This window comes from Littorina saxatilis, linkage group LG3 (assembly GCF_037325665.1).
Source record: "Littorina saxatilis isolate snail1 linkage group LG3, US_GU_Lsax_2.0, whole genome shotgun sequence".
NCBI classification, from domain to species: Eukaryota; Metazoa; Mollusca; class Gastropoda; order Littorinimorpha; family Littorinidae; genus Littorina; species Littorina saxatilis.
Window position 1 is genome coordinate 12,831,890 of NC_090247.1, and position 21,093 is coordinate 12,852,982.

General features: G+C 40.1%; 1 protein-coding gene across 1 annotated transcript; it reads right to left on the reverse strand.

The window, feature by feature from the left end:
• Positions 1 to 218: 218 nt before the first annotated feature.
• On the reverse strand, positions 219 to 18,704 carry LOC138960842 (opsin-5-like). Its single transcript, XM_070332484.1, has 6 exons — positions 18,584 to 18,704; positions 13,597 to 13,890; positions 12,153 to 12,241; positions 7,643 to 7,759; positions 4,248 to 4,489; positions 219 to 628 (listed from the first exon to the last, which is right to left on the reverse strand). Exons 1-6 carry the CDS (start codon positions 18,702 to 18,704, stop codon positions 535 to 537), a joined length of 957 nt encoding a protein of 318 aa, XP_070188585.1. The 3' UTR covers positions 219 to 534.
• Between the last annotated feature and the right edge of the window lie 2,389 nt (positions 18,705 to 21,093).

The following is a 21,093-nucleotide window of genomic DNA, read 5'->3' on the forward strand; positions in this document are numbered from 1 at the left end:
GTCATTGTTTTGATACAATTTCGACAACAAGAAAAAGAAAAAAAGAAACAACACCTTAATAACTAAAATAACCAAAATAGCAACAACTACAACAACAACAACAGACACACACAAAATAGCAATGGTATGACCCTATCGCAACACAGTAAAAACTTCACGGGTGAATTGTCAAACAGTAAAAAGAGCAACACAATTAATGATTTCCTCAAAATGTATTATTTATACAAACTGTTTATATTTTCTCACGAAATGTTAAATGCACTAATGTATTATAAAATTAAATTGCTCAACTGCAAACAAATAATTTCCAGCTATTAAAACCCCTTTACTCCCACAATACCCATGATATAATTTTTTTGAGATGATGAAAATATCGAGACTCCGACAAGGGAAACAACCGCTGAAAATTGCCCTTTCCATTGCAGCAAAATGAATTTCTCAGCTTTGGTGTTATTGTTATACCTTTCATGTTATGATTTTTTTAAAATAAATTCTTCCGGCGTTACAGATACAGATACAGATACAGATACACGATCAAAACAAGGTGGTTTCTGCTTTCCGGAACGTGACGTTGTTTTCCCCGATGAAGATTCCTTCTTTGGTTTTGTCCACTTTGAAAGTCTGCAGTCTGCAACACAAAAACTTTTTTTTTTATGTGAAACAAAATTTAAAAAACAAGAAAGGTAAGTTGTTGGAACGTTAGTTATCAGTCTATGGACCATTTCGAAGCTGGGTTGGGAGAGGGGAGGAAGAGATAGCAGACTCTCTGTTTCAGCGCACCGCGTGACACCGCTAGACATACGAAGATTTTCAAACAGTTTGGCTATTATGGACAAAACAATAAGTTACTGTCACAGATATTTCGACCCAGCGGTCTTTTAAGTGCACAATCAAATATTAGTTAACCCCTTCACTGCCACAGTATAACAGCATTTTGGTATTGCTGTGCGCCAGGGCAAATTTCGCTTTCTTCAGTAGGTTCACTAATCTGTTCACTGCTCAATCATTTATTGAGATATCTCTTAGATCTTTGGCATGTGGTTTGCTTACACCCTTGGCTATTATCTGATAACATGACCATTGGACTTTGTTTGTGATTGTTATAGTAAAAATCGATATAATGACCATTTTTGTCAAAAATTACAGTTTCCAAACTTTTACACACACACTGCAGCAAATCCGCAGCAAACACAGCTAAAACTGGTGTCAAACATCAGGTACTCACATTAAATTACAGCCCATAACAGTATTCTTCTGTGTGGTAATCCATAAATCACTTCTTGTAGAGCTTCCAGAACACTGTGTCATTTGAAAACAGGTCTACGAGTTGATATCCGACTTTCGGCCGCCATTTTGAATCTTATAGATCGGAAAAAAACTTATAAAAAAGTTTTCCCCACGTGGAACTAACTTATCCGAACGGTCTATGGGAAAGAACTGTGTTTAGAACCCCTACAAGTACTTAGACAGTGGTTACCTTCCATTTAGTTTTCAGAAATGTTTGAAATTTCGCCGACACAAATCCCACGTATGAGATACGGTTATGGGCGTACGACAAACCAAAAACAAGTCGCGTAAGGCGAAAATACAATATTTAGTCAAGTAGCTGCCATTTTTCAGCAAGACCGTATACTCGTAGCATCGTCAGTCCACCGCTCATGGCAAAGGCAGTGAAATTGACAAGAAGAGCGGGGTAGTAGTTGCGCTAAGAAGGATAGCACGCTTTTCTGTACCTCTCTTTGTTTTAACTTTCTGAGCGTGTTTTTAATCCAAACATATCATATCTATATGTTTTTGGAATCAGGAACCGACAAGAAATAAGATGAAAGTGTTTTTAAATTGATTTGGACAATTTAATTTTGATAATAATTTTTATATATTTAATTTTCAGAGCTTGTTTTTAATCCGAATATAACATATTTATATGTTTTTGGAATCAGCAAATGATGGAGAATAAGATAAACGTAAATTTGGATCGTTTTATAAATTTTTATTTTTTTTTACAATTTTCCGATTTTTAATGACCAAAGTCATTAATTAATTTTTAAGCCACCAAGCTGAAATGCAATACCGAACCCCGGGCTTCGTCGAAGATTACTTGACCAAAATTTCAACCAATTTGGTTGAAAAATGAGGGCGTGACAGTGCCGCCTCAACTTTCACGAAAAGCCGGATATGACGTCATCAAAGACATTTATCAAAAAAATGAAAAAAACGTATGGGGATATCAATCCCAGGAACTCTCATGTCAAATTTCATAAAGATCGGTCCAGTAGTTTGGTCTGAATCGCTCTACACGCACGCACACACACACACACATACACACACACATACACCACGACCCTCGTTTCGATTCCCCCTCGATGTTAAAATATTTAGTCAAAACTTGACTAAATATAATGACCACGTATTACACACAAGTCTTAGCGCAAAAGGTGCTTCCGCTTGGGGAGAAGACACACGCGAGGCAATGATTATATGACAAACATCTCTTTGTTTTTGGATTTATGTAAAACAAATTAACTCGTTTTGGGCGGAATCTTCTTCTTCTTTCTTCAGCGTTCCAGAATTGTCTGGTTACGTGTGAGCTCGTTTGCCCATTTGTGTTCCCAGCTCCGCTTTCGTTGGGTAGGCATGCTGGGCATTTTCGTGTTTTCCATAACCCACCGAACTCTGACATGGATTACAGGATCTTTTCAGTGCGCACTTGGTCTTGTGCTTGCGTGTACACACGAAGGGGGTTAAGTCACAAGCAGGTCTGCACATAAGTTGACCTGGGAGATCGGAAAAATCTCCACTCTTAACCCACCAGGCGGCAGCGACCGGGATTCGAACTCACGACCTCCCGATTAGGAGGCCGACGTCTTACCACCACACCACTGCGCCCGATCCGGAATAAAAAAACAAGCATGGTAGGTTATTGGATAGTATATCCATAAATGGTTTACAGAAATTGGAACAAAAAATATGTTTTGGAATTATCGAATGTTTAAAGATACTTTTGCATGTGAAGACTATGTCACACACCTGCCATATCACCAATGTGTTTCAATGATGAAGTTTAGAACATTAAACAACAATTTGCCTGTACAGAAAGAACGTTATCTTAACATCCCGAGGTCAGAAAGAACTTGCACCAAATGTGTATCACAAGACATAGGTGATGAATTCCATTATTTATTTGTCTGTCATTTTTTGAAAGAAGAAAGAGCTGAGTTGTTACCACCTTACTATTGGAAAAAACCTAATGCACTTCAATTTAAAAAGTTGTTTGCTACTAAGAAAAAGAAATTGCTAAAGAATATTTTGGACTTTGTTGATAAAATTTGTAGCAGCTTTTCATCTTTTTTTTTATTTTTTTTTTTAACTATATTAGCATATATTGATTGTATTGATTGTATTGATTGTTCAAAATGCCCCCATGGGTTATGGACCAATAAAACTTGAACTTGAACTTGAACTTGGAAAGTTTAATTGATGGCAAAACATTACGTAACAGTCACTGTACTTCGACCCAGTGGTCTTTTCAGTGGACGCATAGGCAAACACTTCTGTTACAGATAATAAACATAGATAAGAATCTTTTTCGCTGGAAAGACCCAAGCAAAACAATGCCAATGATTAATTCAAAATGAAACATGTCTTCTTCTTCTCGTTCTCACCCTACTCGTTCATTCTTCTTCCAAAATATTCTTCATCTGGCACTAACCCTCCTGGTCCAGACTTCTTGAAAAAAATCTTCTTCCCAAGATTTCTGTTCAAACTCACCTTTCTGGTCCAATCTACTTCCAACAAATTCTTCTTCCCCCAAATCGACAAGAACTCCTGCTCCTGGTCCAGTCTTCCAAAAAAATGTATTCCCAAAAATGCTACTGGCGCTCACTCTACGGGTCAAATCTTCTTCCCGAAAATTTGTCTTCACCAAAATGTTACTCGCACTCACGATCCTCGTCCAATCTTCTTCCCCAACATTCTACTGGCACTTACCCTCCTGGTCCAGTATTCTTCCAAAAACATCGTCTTTTCAAAACTGTTATTCACATCTACCCTTCTAGTCCAGTCTACTTCCCAAAAAGTATGTTTCCCAACAAGTATTCTTCCCAAAATTCTACTCCCACTCACGCTCCTGGTCCAGTCTGCTTCCAAACAATCTATTCACACTAATCCTTCCGGTCCAATCTTCTTCCCAAAAATTCTTCTTCCCAACAATTCTTCTACTTGCACCCAACAATTTGCCTGGAACTCACCCTCCAGGCGCACCTTGACTGTCGACCTTGTGGTTGCGCATGAAGGTCGCCCTGAAGGTGTTGCGGAACACGGGGTTTGTGAGGTAGAAGATGACGGGGTTAAGCATGCACGACGCCTTGCAGCACATGGTGGGCAGCGTGTTGAGCCACACGGGGATCTCATCAGTGTAGAAGGCCCATACACACACGAAAGCGTAGGGCGACCAGATCACCACGAAGACAACCACCATCAGCAAGGAGATCTGCAACGAGGGTTAAATGAATGTGCATGAGGCCTTTATGTCGGTTTTTGTTTGTTTGTTTGTTTGCTTAGCCGACCACGACGGGCCATACCAGGGCGGTGCTGCTTTGACATATAACGAGCGCCACACACAAGACAGAAGTCGCAGCACATGGCTTCATGTCTCACCCAGTCACATTATTCTGACACCGGACCAACCAGTCCTAGCACTAACCCCATAACGCCAGACGCCCGGCGGAGCAGCCACTATATTGCCAATTTTAAAGTCTTAGGTATGACCCGGCCGGGGTTCGAAACCACGACCTCCCGATCACGGGGCGGACGCCTTACCACCAGGCCAACCGTGCCGGTCTTTCTGTTGGTGTATTACAGATTGATCAAGCAAGCAGAAAAGCAATCGATCGATCAATCAATGAAGCAATCATGGTATTAAGCAATCAATCAAGCAAGCGATCAATCAATCAATCAATCAGCCGATCAATCAATCAACCAGCCAAGCAATCAATCCTCTCTGTCTGTGCCTCTTTGTCTGTCGTCCTCTTTTTCGCTCTCTCTCTCTCTCTCTCTCTCTCTCTCTTTCCTCACCTCTCTCTCTCCCCCTCTTTCTCTCTTTCTCTCTCTCTTTCGCTCTCCTCTCTCTCTCTCTTCCCACCACCTCTCTCTCTCTCCCCCCCTCTCTCTCTCTCTTTCTCTCTCTATCTCTCTCTATCTCTCTCTCTCTATCTCTCTGTCTCTATCTCTCTCCCCCCCCTCTCTCTCTTTCTCTCTCTCTCTCTCTCTCTCTCTCTCTCTCTCTCTCTCTCTCTCCCTCTCACTTCTTCGTTCATGTCTGTGTTCGTGCTATACAAGCACAGAGAACGTTGCAATGAACCCGGGATCTTTGTAATGTGCACGCGTTTGCACAGTACGTATATTATCACACGGTTCTACGGAGAAAACAAACTCTGGGAATTTAATCCATGGCCAACACTAATTGCTAAAATCTAGTTTTAAGCCATAATAGCCCTTAATTGCATGTATTATTGTATACTGCGTTGCATAAAACGACCTTGTCCGGTTGGTCAATCAATTAGGTTCATTGTTATTGTTCTCTATGTGACCAAAAGTCTATCATAAAGGGCCGTAGCCATGTAAAAAGCCCGACCACAGCACATCAGTAAAGCAATCACTTAGTATATCGATCCATCAATCATATTATATATACAATAAATCACTTTTTGTTTAATGAGTTTAATTAAAAACGCAACAGTTCCTGTCCTGACCAAAAACCAAAATGCATACACTTCTCGGCAATGCTTGTAACGCCATCTTGAAAGAATAATACCTAAGAGAAAAAACAAGTCGCGTAAGGCGAAAATACAATATTTAGTCAAGTAGCTGTCGAACTCACAGAATGAAACTGAACGCAATGCCATTTTACTCGTAGCATCGTCAGGCCACCGCTCATGGCAAAGGCAGTGAAATTGACAAGAAGAGCGGGGTAGTAGTTGCGCTAAGAAGGATAGCACGCTTTTCTGTACCTCTCTTTGTTTTAACTTTCTGAGCGTGTTTTTAATCCAAACATATCATATCTATATGTTTTTGGAATCAGGAACCGACAAGGAATAAGATGAAAGGGTTTTTAAATTGATTTGGACAATTTAATTTTGATAATATTTTTTATATATTTAATTTTCAGAGCTTGTTTTTAATCCGAATATAACATATTTATATGTTTTTGGAATCAGCAAATGAAGGATAATAAGATAAACGTAAATTTGGATCGTTTTATAAATTTTTATTTTTTTTTACAATTTTCCGATTTTTAATGACCAAAGTCATTAATTAATTTTTAAGCCACCAAGCTGAAATGCAATACCGAACCCCGGGCTTCGTCGAAGATTACTTGACCAAAATTTGAACCAATTTGATTGAAAAATGAGGGCGTGACAGTGCCGCCTCAACTTTCACGAAAAGCCGGATATGACGTCATCAAAGACATTTATGAAAAAAATGAAAAAAACGTTCGGGGATTTCATACCCAGGAACTCTCATGTCAAATTTCATAAAGATCGGTCCAGTAGTTTAGTCTGAATCGCTCTACACACACACAGACACACACACACACACACACACACACACACACACACACACACACACACATACACCACGACCCTCGTCTCGATTCCCCCCTCTACGTTAAAATATTTAGTCAAAACTTGACTAAATATAAAAAGCCCCAAGATCGCTTCCACAGTTATGCCATAAGATTCTGCGTTACGAATACTCACACCGTAGAAGGAAGCTAAGGCAAATTCAGTATACGTGCGGTCACGTGGTACGCTACGGGCCCTCGAGTCAAAGTGTTGGCGGGCTGGAAGGTAGGATTTTCACTTAGTATTCAATATATACCAGTCATTCATAACTACTATGAATTAGATTATGTTTCTTACGATGCAAGCTTATCCCTCCTTCATTCCTACTATGCTCAGTTCTTTGGTTTAGCAAGAAACGTCTGTGAAAAATTCGAATCGCATGCTAAGGTCAAAGTGCACCCATGCTAAGGTCAAAGTGCAATTCTTTCAGGCAGCTTTTTGTGCATTCCCTTGATCTATTGCACGCTCTGAAACATTTCGGGAGGTTACCAGCTACCCATCTTTGTATTGTGAACAAAAACAAGAATGTGGAGGTCCTTGATCGCATGATACTGCTACTGCACAGGAGGAATGCCAACACTTCGCAAAAGCACGTGTTTTAAAGGCTTAATAAAGTGACGTTGAATATGCAACGAAAGAGAGTTTGGCTGAGTTACTTCCCCTCAATTGCTTCCCTTGTGGGTGTACCTGACGCTCGTTATGCAGTCGTTTCCCTGCCAGGAGGCGCTGCTCCACTGCTTCTTGTTTTCAACACCGGAAAGAAGCAGCGTTGTGGAGCGCATTTACTCACAATTTAATTCATTACCATAATTATGTGTGATGCGAATTGGTCAAATCCTGCGGTGTGCGTCTAGCTTAAGGTTTAATTACCAGATTTGTGATGCGATTTGGTCAAATACGTCAGTATTGCTAGCCTCCCCCCTCCCCCCCCCCCCACACACACACACAAAATTAACAAAACAACACGGTCAGATTAATAGTATTTATGCAATCATGATTTCCACAGAGAATGAACGCACCCATGTGACTTTGCTTTCAGCGATGGTGTTGTTGGCCTGCTCGGCCTCTCCGAGATTCAATGGTTTTCCTTTGGACGCTTTCATGGTTCTCAGGAGCTGTCCTGAGCGATTCACCACCTGCAACCACGTTTATTACACCTGCAATCACGTTTATCACGCCTGCAATCACGTGTATCACACCTGCAATCACGTTTATCACACCTGCAATCACGTTTATCACACCTGCAATCACGTGTATCACACCTGCAATCACGTTTATCACACCTGCAATCACGTGTATCACACCTGCAATCACGTTTATCACACCTGCAATCACGTGTATCACACCTGCAATCACGTTTATCACACCTACAATCACGTTTATCACACCTGCAATCACGTTTATCACACCTGCAATCACGTTTATCACACCTGTGTAGAATCGTGGACAAAGAAACGAACATGAAAAAAATCCATCTCAGACAAACTTATTCAGTCATAGGGTATTTTATAATCATGACAGACAGACATGCAGATGTCCCAAATTCGATGAAGCTTTTGTAATTAAGCTACCAAAATTAACAGACGAAAACACACACACTCACACACACACACACACACACACACACACACAAACACAAACACAAACGCACGCACGCACGCACGCACGCACGCACGCACTCACCCATACACATACACATGCACACGCAGGCACGCACGCACACATACACACACACACACACACACACACACACACGCACACACATACACCCCCCAACACACACAAACACACACAAACTGCACCCAACCCCCACAACTACACCCACCCGTTTTCTGCCCCGCCCCTCCCCATACCCCACAAATAATGTCGCCTCAAAATACCTTATAATAGCAATAAGACATGATGCCCACAGGCAAAATTAAGGCCACAAGAATCAGCATTTAAACATCAAAGTTATATGATAATAGACTGGTTAAGTGTACAGTGTGAGTGTTAGTGTTAGTGGTTATCGGTACTTTTTTATGTGGTGACGTCAGCGTTTTATGCGCAGTTCAAAGGTTAGGGGTCAAAGTTTACGTTTGCTCCCTTTGATCTGCTAACGAACGGTGGTTAAATCGACAGAAATAACGAGCCCTGAATGTTATGTGAAAACTCAGCAAACGCATGCTTATTCATACATTTCTTTATAACCAGTATGTTACTGAACAACTTAATGCTACAAATGTCAGTTTCATGTGTGATTTATTCCAGGTTAGATGCACTAAATTCTCAGCCAAAGAAATGAATCGGAATGAGTGAATCTGCAGACAGAGAAAGATGCACGCAAACACTTCTCTTCCAGCGAATTCACTTTCTGAAGATTCTGTACACGTCAAACGTTCTGCATGCGCCTATTCAACAATTGAGTGGTTAAAATGTATCACAGAAGCATTAAGATGTATCGATACAAACAACATTGCAATAATCGTTTCTTTTGTTCTTGTTTTCGGCTGTGTCGTCTGCTCCGTGTATGACTTTTCTTCTTTTTCCAACTGAAGAGTCCAGACATGGGACGCTACTCTTTCGAATTATTGCAACAGTTGTCTTTCCTCCCATCACGTTAACGAAAGTGAAACTAAACGCACGGGCCAAGACACCGTTGTCGGTTTCGTTATGGTAAGCGGAATGCGTAATGATACATAGATTTTCCTTAAGTTAACCACTACTACTACCACTAAAACTGTACACTTAATCTCTCTAATATCAATAGCATATGGTGGTGGTCACAGGTAATATGTTGATGTGAGCTTGGGAACGACAGTTACGGTACACATGCACTCTGGTGCATCCGTGTGAACTCGTGGTACCTCTATACTATCGGGGATCCATTAAGGTTTCCGAGACTGAGTTTCATTTCTATTGAATTGGTCTCGCGGAATAGCCGATTCTAAAATTTGCATAGGTAAAACGATTGTTTTTTTGGTACAAGCCTCTGGAGTAAATTTTGTGATTAATGTTTTTGTGAACAAGAAACAATTGACAGGTGGCTTTGTTCCATCTCCCTTTTTCCCTCCGCCGCGATGTAAAGTTGAATAGTTGAAGGTGACGTTAGGCACTAACTAAAGAAAGTGGGGCTGCCTGACACCCCTCGAGTTGAATGGGTTAATCTTGTGACACCGGTGCACAGGATGTGAACGCTAAAACTGTGCTTTTGCTTGGAATCTTTGAGGGAAAAAGACGTGTATTTGGTGCGGCGTGTTTTCAATGCCGTTGTGTGACATGTTTGTCACGGCCGGAAATCTTTCCGGAATGTGAGGATTCTTTTGCTGGTAGGTTAAAACAATTTTCTTTTTGTAAATGGGTAGGCGGTGAAAAGAATAGTATGCTGCTTGGGGGGAGGATTTATTTGAATGTTCAAGTAGATTGTTTTGTGAGTTGGAATGGTGGGGAAGATTTTTGTGTGTGAATGCTTTAGAAGACCGTTGTTTGAGAGAACGGTATATGTATTGTAGGCATGTTATTTGGTAGGAATGATGTGTTTTGTTGTTTAATGAGTTAGCTTGTGGTATTTGAAATTGTTGATTTGTTTACGTATGCTTACGGCGTGCATTCTGTGTTTGCAGGATGGCCGAGTGTGCGACGGGGTTTAGTTAGGTCTTTTCTTCTAGAGGGGTTCTTTTTAGTTAGGTCTGTTCTGGTTTAGTTAGGTCTTTTTCTTTTTTTAGTGGGTCGTAGATTTGTTTTTATAGGCTAGGTTTTGTTAGTGAAGAGTAGTTAGATTTAGTGGAGAGATTTTGGTTAGATTTTGTTAGAGTTTTTGTAGATTTGGTTTTTTTTAAAGAATTGTTTTTTAGGTTGTTTTTTTAGATTTCGTTTGTTTTAAATTTGAGTCTCATTGTGGTTTTTTTTGGGATTAAAGTTGAGAGTGAGGATTTAGAGTAGAGTGTAGTTTGGGGAAAGGATTTGGTGTGTTTTAAAGGGTATCTTTAGGGGAAGAATGTAGTTTTAGAATGAAGAGTGAGAATATTGTTTTTTTTTGAAGTTGTTTAGTCCTATACAGTGAAAGTTGTATTTGAAGATAAACCCCCGTTATCCCACATTTTCCCCATTTCATCGTATGGAATAAAAGAACCTGGTTAATATAACTTGTGTCGTCTGCTTTAGTGTTTGAGTTCAGTACGAAAGAGAAAAGTAGATTGGCGCACGGTTACATTGACAAAGACGATTTTAGCAAGATCTAGATTTGGCACTTTTCAGCACGTGTACGGCAACGTGTACGGGTTACGTCATCAAATCTATTCTTCACGTCACGCGTTAGCCAAGATCTGCGGTCTTGGTTGGAGCAAAACAACGTATGACTTGGAACATTGGAGGAAAAACAAGTCGAGTAAGGCGAAATTACTACATTTAGTCAAGCTGTCGAACACACGGAATGAAACTGAACGCACTGTATTTTTTCACCAAGACAGTACAGCTTCGTCAATCCCCGCGTGAAGGAAATCGCTCACCTTCCACGTGCAAAACGTAGTGATATTGACACGCCAGATTAGCGCGGTGGCGTATTGTGCTAAGCAGGAAAGCGCGCTTTTCTGTTTTCTTTTTAACTTTCTGAGCTTGTTTTGAATACATCCTATCACATCTATATGGTTTTGGAATCAGGAAATGATAAAGAATAAGATGAAATCATTTTTGTATCGATTTGTTAAATGTTAATCATAAGACTAATTAATCTATTTTCGTTAATTGTGATCACATTTTAAGAGTAAACATGACATATGTATATATTTATAGATTCAGAATGTGATAAAGAATACGATGCAATCAATTTTAAATCTGTTTGCAAAAAATCGATTTTAATGACAACTTTAATGAGCAAACTCATTAATTAAATTTTAAGCCTCCAAGCTGAAATGCAATACCAAAGTCCGGGCTTCGTCGAAGATTACTTGACCAAAATTTCAACCAATTTGGTTGAAAAATGAGAGCGTGACAGTGCCGCCTCAACTTTCACGAAAAGCCGGATATGACGTCATCAAAGACATTTATTAAAAAAATGCAAAAAACGTCTGGGGGTATCATACCCAGAAACTCCCATGTAAATTTTCATGAAGATCGGTCTAGTAGTTTTCTCTAAATCGCTCTGCACACACACACACACACACACACACACACACACACACACACACATACACCACACCCTCGTCTCGATTCTCCCCTCTACGTTAAAACATTTGGTCAAAACTTGACTAAATGTAAAAAGTGAGTCACGGGTGACGCAATATCTACACGTACGAGTACAGGTCTTTGCTACAAGTTCGATCATCTAGAACACTGTATTCCTCCCCCCCCCCCCCCCCCCCCACCCCCAAAAAAAACATTAAAAAAAAATTCGCCCCAAAATACCTTATAATAGCAGTAAGACATGATGCCCACAGGTATTAAGTAGCACAGGAGGATCAGCATATAAACATAAAGGATGTTGAGCGGGGTTTGCCAATCCCAGTCAATCGTGCATGAGGTCCCGAACGGCTCGTATGTATAGCGACTCACTCCCACCAAGGGCAGGCCGCAGAGAACGATAGAAAGTATCCAGATGCCAGCTATCACTTTCAGTGTCACCCGATAGTTCAGCCGATGATCTGCAAGAAAGAAGCAAATATGTTAGTGAATGAGTTGGTGAGTGCATGTGCGCTTGAGTGAGTGGGTGAGTGTGTGAGTGAGTGGGTGAGTGAGAGGATGAGTGAGTGAGTGGATGAGTAAGAGGATGAGTGAGTAAGTGAGTGAGTGAGTGGGAGAGTGTGTGAGTGAGTGGGTGAGTGAGTGGGTGAGAGGATTAGTGAGTGAGTGAGAGGATAAATGAGTGAGAGGATGAGTGAGTAAGTGAGTGAGAGGATGAGTGAGTGAGTGAGTGAGTTGGTGAGTGGGAGGATGAGTAAATGTGTGAGTGAGTGAGTGAGTGAATGAGTAAGTGGGTGAGAGGATGGGTGAGTGAGTGAGAGGATGAGTGAGTGGGTGAGAGCATGAGTGAGTGAGTGGGTGAGTGGGTGAGAGGATTAGTGAGTGGGTGGGTGAGTGGGTGAGTGAGTTGGTGATTGAGTGGGTGAGAGGATGAGTGAGTGAGTACATGAGTGAGAGGGTGAGTGAGTGAGTGGGTGAGAGGATGAGTGAGTGAGTAAGTGCGTGAGTGGGTGTGTGAGAGGATGAGTGAGTGAGTAAGTGAGTGGGTGTGTGAGTGAGTGGGTGAGAGGATTAGTGAGTGGGTGGGTGAGAGGATGAGTGAGTGAGTGAGTGGGTGAGTGAGTGGGTGAGTGGGTGAGAGGATGAGTGAGTGAGTGGGTGGGTGAGTGAGTGAGTGGGAGAGTGAGTGGGGGAGCGAGTGATCGAATGGGTGAGTGGGTGAGTGCGTGGGTCTGTTAGTGAGTGGGTGAGTGAGATATTGAGTCAGTGGTTTGGTGAATGAGTGAGTGGGTGAGTTATAGTGAGTGGGTGGGTGAGTAAGAGGGTGAGTTCGTTCGTCGTTCGTTCGTTCGTTCGTTCGTTCGTACGTCCGTTCGTTCGTACGTCCGTTCGTTCGTACGTCCGTTCGTTCGTTCGTTCGTTCGTTCAAGTGAGTGAATGAGTGAGTGAGTGATTCGATTAGTTAGTTAGTTAGTTAGTTAGTTTGTGAGTGGGTGAAATGATTAGTTTCTTTCTTTGTTTTATTTTGCATTGTGTGTTTGTTTGCCTCCAAAGATGTGTAAGCACTAACTTAGGTCAGCGTGTCTCTCTCTCTCTCTCTCTCTCTCTCTCTCTCTCTCTCTCTCTCTCTCTCTCTCTCTCTCTCTCTCTCTCCCCTCTCTCTCTCTGTCTCTCTCTCTCTCTCCCTCCTCTCTCTCTCTCTTTCTTCTCTCTCTCTCTCTCCGCTCTCTCTCCCTCCCTCCCTCCCCTCTCTCTCTCTCTCTCTCTCTCTCTTTCTCTCTCCTTCCCTCCTTCCCCTCTCTTTCTCTCAACTCACTGTGTTGAGGCAGACACACCGCGATCCACCTGTACACGGAGACCAGAGTGAGGGTGTACATATCACTCAGGGCGAAGACGAAGGTCGTGAACCCTTGGATCTGACAGCCCCAGGGACCCCACAGCCAGCGCTCCGCGAAGCACGACGACATGGTCCATGGGTAGCCAAAGATGGAGGTGCCCAGGTCGGACAGGGCCAGGTTGATCAGCAACATGTTGTGCGGCTTGTTGCGCAGCTTCTTGTTGCGTGAGAACATGACGATGGTGGTGCTGTTGCCTACTGTTGCGACTATAGCTGCACAAAATCAAAACCGATATATACAAAAAATTCATTTTCATTTTCATTACTTTATTGTTCCATCGCTGGGAAATTCGGGTCGCCACCTCCTAGTGGAAAGCTAGCAGCAACATAGTCGCGCTTCCAAGGTGAATGCATGTTTAGGTGTAATCATGCAACCACCTGCACTTATCATTATGGCAGAATGACCGAGGTCTTCTACGTGCCACAGTGGCGACTCGGGGGTACCGGGTGGAACATGGATACCGTCTCTGAGTCTGCACATAACGTTGACCCATGGCTACTAACTTTTCAAAATCAAGACTCAAACAAGTCGCGTGAAACGAAATTAATACATGTAGTAAATCCGTCCAACTCACAGAATGAAACTGAACGCACTGCACCGGCCGCTAATCGCTTGAGGTGACTATAGCCATTATAGCGCAGTAGCGTAGGAAAGGAAAGGATAAAAGGGAAGCCCGCTTTTTATATTTAGTCAAGTTTTGACTAAATATTTTAACATCGAGGGGGAATCGAAACGAGGGTCGTGGTGTATGTGTGTGTGTATGTGTGTGTGTGTGTGTGTGCGTGCGTGCGTGTAGAGCGATTCAGACCAAACTACTGGACCGATCTTTATGAAATTTGACATGAGAGTTCCTGGGATTGATATCCCCATACGTTTTTTTCATTTTTTTGATAAATGTCTTTGATGACGTCATATCCAGCTTTTCGTGAAAGTTGAGGCGGCACTGTCACGCCCTCATTTTTCAACCAAATTGGTTGAAATTTTGGTCAAGTAATCTTCGACGAAGCCCGGACTTCGGTATTGCATTTCAGCTTGGTGGCTTAAAAATTAATTAATGACTTTGGTCATTAAAAATCTGAAAATTGTAAAAAAAATATTTCTTTTATAAAACGATCCAAATTTACGTTTATCTTATTCTCCATCATTTGCTGATTCCAAAAACATATAAATATGTTATATTCGGATCAAAAACAAGCTCTGAAAATTAAATATATAAAAATTATTATCAAAATTAAATTGTCCAAATCAATTTAAAAACACTTTCATCTTATTCCTTGTCGGTTCCTGATTCCAAAAACATATAGATATGATATGTTTGGATTAAAAACACGCTCAGAAAGTTAAAACGAAGAGAGGTACAGAAAAGCGTGCTATCCTTCTTAGCGCAACTACTACCCCGCTCTTCTTGTCAATTTCACTGCCTTTGCCATGAGCGGTGGACTGACGATGCTACGAGTATACGGTCTTGCTGAAAAATGGCATTGCGTTCAGTTTCATTCTGTGAGTTCGACAGCTACTTGACTAAATATTGTATTTTCGCCTTACGCGACTTGTTGTTATTGTTTTTAACTTTCTGAGCTTGCTTTTAATCCAAACTTAACATATTTTGGATTTAAGAAAATTATATAAAATACGATAAAAGCCTTTTTGAATAGTCTTCTGTCCGCCCAGCCGACCTTCCCCTTGACCCTGCTTGTGACCTCGATTCCGGTTATTCCCCTTTTGGCGGGACATTTTCTGGGGGCATACTTCGTCCCTTTTAGTAGTGGGACTGCACGAAATCATGTGTTCTTCAGGTGACTGACAGAGTGCACTGTGTGTATGGAGAATGAAAAGTTGACTTGAAGTACACACAGAGATCTATTCGAGTCACTTTGCACCCGATTCTAAAGCCGAATACAAAATGAATCCTGTGTAGACTGTGGATCATGTGGTCGTCCCGAAGCTATCAGCTTGACCCTGTTTTGTGACCTCAGTGCAACTTCGGCCTGCGCGTGAAACCACATGAACCAGCAGAGACAAGAAATTCCTCCGAGGTAGGAAAAACACCCCCGTCAAAGGGAAATAACCTTCTCAGTTGGTGGCAGTGACTGAGTGAGAATGGTTATTTCCCTTTGACCATGAAGATGTCCCTCTATAAGTCCTTGTATAATCTTAATCCACCAATAACTCCCTAACCGTGTGTTTGACTGGTCCCAATTTTTGTAAAGACCGTCTCAGGAATGTATAGAACCTGTTCACCAAGTTTGGTGACGATCGGTCCGTTCATTCTTGAGATCTATATGCGAACACAAACAAACAAACAAACAAACAAACAAACAAACACATCGAGCGAAACCTATACACACCCCTATACTATGGCAATCCGAATGGTGCAAAAGTCCCTTTTAGCTCTTGATGTCTAAATAACACATTATTTAGCTAAATAACGCGTTATTTAGCTAAACAATGCTTTATTTAGCTATATCATGCATTATTTAGCTAAATAATGCATTGTTTAAATTAAACAATGCATTATTTACAGATACAGAAAAAAGAGAGCCCAGAGCACTAAATAATGCATTGTTTAGCATAAATAAGAGATTGTGTTTGTAAATAACTCATTATTTATAAATAATTACGCGTTTTCTCTAAACAATATATTATATGTAAATAAAGTGTTATTTAAATAAATAAAATATTATTTAGATAAATAAAATATTATTTATCTAAATAAAATATTATTTAGATAAATAAAATATTATATGTAAATAAAATATTATTTATCTCAATAAAATATTATTTATCTAAATAAAATATTATTTAGATAAATAATTTATTATTTAGATAAATAATTTATTATTTAGATAAATAATTTATTATTTAGATAAATAATTTATTATTTACTGTTTTTGCCTTGAAATAGTATTATTACACTAAATAATGCTTTATATAGCTATATAATAGGTTTCCGCTATATAATTCATGACCATGTAAGATTGGACCATGCGTGACCCAACATGTTTTAAAATCGTCACCACGAGTTTTCGTCACACTCAACAATGGGACTTTAATTAGTGTACAGATGCTAGTTGTCTGATTGGTCAGTTTGAGAATCAACAGAGCTCTCGTGGATCCACGGAAACACGTGGAAAAAAACAACAAGAGAAAAAACGGCTTCGCGATGCGCTAAACAATGAATTGTTTACGGTATATAATATTTTATTTACGGTATATAATGTATTATTTACCAAATCATGAATTATATAGCGGAAACCTATTATATAGCTATATAAAGCATTATTTAGTGTAATAATACTATTTCAAGGCAAAAACAGTAAATAATAAATTATTTATCTAAATAATAAATTATTTATCTAAATAATAAATTATTTATCTAAATAATAAATTATTTATCTAAATAATATTTTATTTAGATAAATAATATTTTATTGAGATAAATAATATTTTATTTACATATAATATTTTATTTATCTAAATAATATTTTATTTAGATAAATAATATTTTATTTATTTAAATAACACTTTATTTACATATAATATATTGTTTAGAGAAAACGCGTAATTATTTATAAATAATGAGTTATTTACAAACACAATCTCTTATTTATGCTAAACAATGCATTATTTAGTGCTCTGGGCTCTCTTTTTTCTGTATCTGTAAATAATGCATTGTTTAATTTAAACAATGCATTATTTAGCTAAATAATGCATGATATAGCTAAATAAAGCATTGTTTAGCTAAATAACGCGTTATTTAGCTAAATAATGTGTTATTTAGACATCAAGAGCTAAAAGGGACTTTTGCACCATTCGGATTGCCATAGCCCCGCACCTCACCTTGCACACACACGTTCTGGTTATTGGGGTCGATGGGCACTTGCAGTTGTTCCGCACACTTTGCCAACTGGATCAAGCTGTTCTTCGTGTATCCAGTTATCGTAATTCCTCTTTCTTGAAGATACTTTTTTAATCTAGGTACGTAACAGTAGCAAAGTTTGTAGCACAAATTTCTTCTGTCGCATCTCTTGTCGCCATGTTTAATGCCCCCGCAAGGGGCACGGTACTCTGTAAGCACCCAAAACCTCAAAGAGAGATAACTGGCGGAAACCTTCCTATTGATTACAATTTTCTTTGATTTTATTAGAATGTTCCGATTTTTACCGACCAAACTCATTAATCAATTATTTAAAAGTTTCCAAGCTGAAATGCAATTCCACAGTCCGGGCTTGACCAAAATGCCAATTAATTCGATTGAAAAATGGGGCGTGACAATGCCGCCTCAACTTTCAATAACATTCGGATATGGCGTCATATGAGACATTTATCGAAAAAAAAGATAACATAGTTTTGGGGATATTATCTGGAAGAATTTGTTTGAAAACTTTCATGAAGATCGGTCCAGTAGTTTTCTCACAATCGCATTACATATATATACACACACACACACACACGCACGCACACACACACATACACACACACACACACACACACACACACGCACGCACGCACACACACACACACACACACCCACACACACATACACACACATACACACACACACACACACACACACACACACACACACACACCATCACCCTCGTCTCGATTCCCAGTCCATAATTAAAAATTTAGTCAAAACGTGACTAAATGTAAAAACAAGAAAGGTTAAATCATCATCATTATCGTCGTCGTCGTCGTCGTCGTCATCATCATCATCATCATCATCATCATCATCATCAGCAGCATCATTGTCGTCGTCGTCGTCTTCGTTGTCGTCGCGTCGTCATAATCAACATCAGCAACAGCAGTAGCAACAACATCAACAACAACACCAACAGCAGCAACAGCCTTATCACAACCATCATCACACATAAAGGTAGTGGAAAAGAAACAAATACTTACCCAGAAAAAGAAGGTACAAAGCACAAGCCGTGTAACCCGCTGGCGCGAGAGGTCTGATTTCGCGAAGAAGGATCAGAACCTCCCATTCGTCACGGAAGGTGCTGACGTTGCCTGACGTCATCGTGAATGACGTCACTTTGTCGCTCGTGTTTCTCGTGGCCATTGTTACTTTTTCTGTGATTGAAAAAAAAATGACTGTTGAAAGAAGATGCATTTTCGAGAAGTGTTGGGATTCGCGGGATCCTGATAGTTATGCATGTGCACCACGTTAAAGTCACCATACCCACCCCAAAGTCGTCCAAAGTGGCTTACAATTTGATTTTTCTCACTTGTATTACTTTGTTGTCCCATAGCTGTGAAATTTGGGTATCTGCCTTCTGATGGAAAGTTAGCAGTAACAGTGTCGCCCTGCCCAGGTGTGTACGTGTTTACGTGCAATCGCCACCTGCACTTACTGCAGAATGACCGAGGTCTTTTACGTGCCACCGTGGTGACACGGGGAAGGGGCATTGATACCGTTACTGCTTTGTAACGAATGAGAAGAAAACAAAACTTGACTAAATGTAAAAACACTGGAAGCACTAAATCCAGCAGCTCGATAAAAAAAACGTAGATAACAAAAAAACTGGATCGAAAAAACATAGAGCGAAGCTTCACTGCAAACATTCCTACTTTGTGTCTTCTTTTTGGTAAATCAGCGTAATAATTAGGATGTCTGTCCAAACACACCACAAAAGAACAACAGACTGTCTGTGGACGGCATTATTCTGTGACGAAAAAATGGTTAAGTATCGATACCACTGAACGCGTCCAGTGCACTGTGACAAGATATCTTGTAACCTTCGACAACGTGTTTCTAAACTTGGCCAAAAAAGTATTGCAACAAATTTCAAACCCAAATTAAAGCATTAATCCCCGTGTCATTTCATTCAAACTGTATGTGCCAGTTAAGGCCGTTCACTTATCCTTCAGGATCAACCTTTAGATTAAATATTTCTTTTACAGGGATCACGTGACCGCCGCTCAAGTAAGGTTACCCTTAAAATCGACCCGACAAAAAAGGAAGGGCCGATTTAAAAATCGACAAAAATTCACAATAGGCAAAACTTGGCAACTTTAACATACGAGAAGAACATCAAACCAATTATCTACCCTGAACAGATTGTTTTGTTTTGCTACCTTGCGTTTTATGCGTTCTATGCTATTCCTATTGCTGCAGGTGTCGATCGCAAGAGCGGTCAAAACCGGGACATTTTGCGCCCATTTTAATGGGTGTCACGTCAAAAAGCGCTATATTTTAGCAATTATTTGTTGATTGCAATGTTCAGAATATTTTACCACTATGCTAGAGATACTTCGTGAGAAATTGTGGATCGTTACAGTTGTTAATTGAGATGTGACGCAATGTTTCGGAAAATGTTGTTAAACTCGTCATAGGATTGTCTACTTGTGTCCACAAAATTCATGACTTTGCATATCTACAGATAAATGATTGATACAGATTCTGTCAAACTTTCATTTGCGTGTAGCCGCTGGCGTTAATTTGCTAGTCATGCAAACACATTTGAGTTCTAATCTTGAAAGACAGGTGTACTCGGAGTAAACATTTCGTACGAAATTTTTACTCCGGAGTCAATTTTACGTGGAGTAAAAATGTCGTGTTACATCGGTGGCAGTCAAAGATTAATTCGTAAAAAATGTACAGTGTTTGACTCCCTGCATGATATCCAGTAACACTTGGTATTTTTTTTCAAACGGATAGCTGCCTGAGGCATGACTGATAGCCCCAGGGGCTCCGTGCACCTGGAGTTGACATGTCCAGTAACTTTAAAATAAATATCTTTATCAAAAAATGTTCTACACGCGCACACATGCATAAACCCTCACATCCCTGTCAATAATACCCAACCTGCCACAATACATTGAGTCAAATTTGGAATAAATCTACAACAAGCAAACACACTTTAAGGTAGAAAATAGATCCAAAAACAAAGAGACTGCCAACGTTGCACATTTTAGAGTCAAATAACAAGAAAGCTAAGTTGTTGGAACGTGTGTTAGTGACCAGCCTGTCTGTTTTTAGAACAAATCCTACTATTGTACTGTAGTGTTTGACTCAATGTATTGAGTCTGGAGATACGCGCGCGATATAAGACTTCATATAACATGATTGACAACACAATACGTTACATTCACAGATAGAGGAAAGTAGTGCCACCAAGCATATCTCTTACCTGGAAACAACAATATGAGCGCAGTTGAGCTCCGCCGCTGTTGCTGTGTCAAAACACTGGTCAGCCGTGGGATGAAGAAGGGTATATATACACTGCCATTTTCAACTTACCAGACAGGTCGAAGGTCACACCGTGGTCTTCTGATTGGTTGGTGACCAGCCTGTCTGTTTTTAGAACAAATCCTACTATTGTACTGTAGTGTTTGACTCAATGTATTGAGTCTGGAGATACGCGCGCGATATAAGACTTCATATAACATAACATAACTGTAGATGA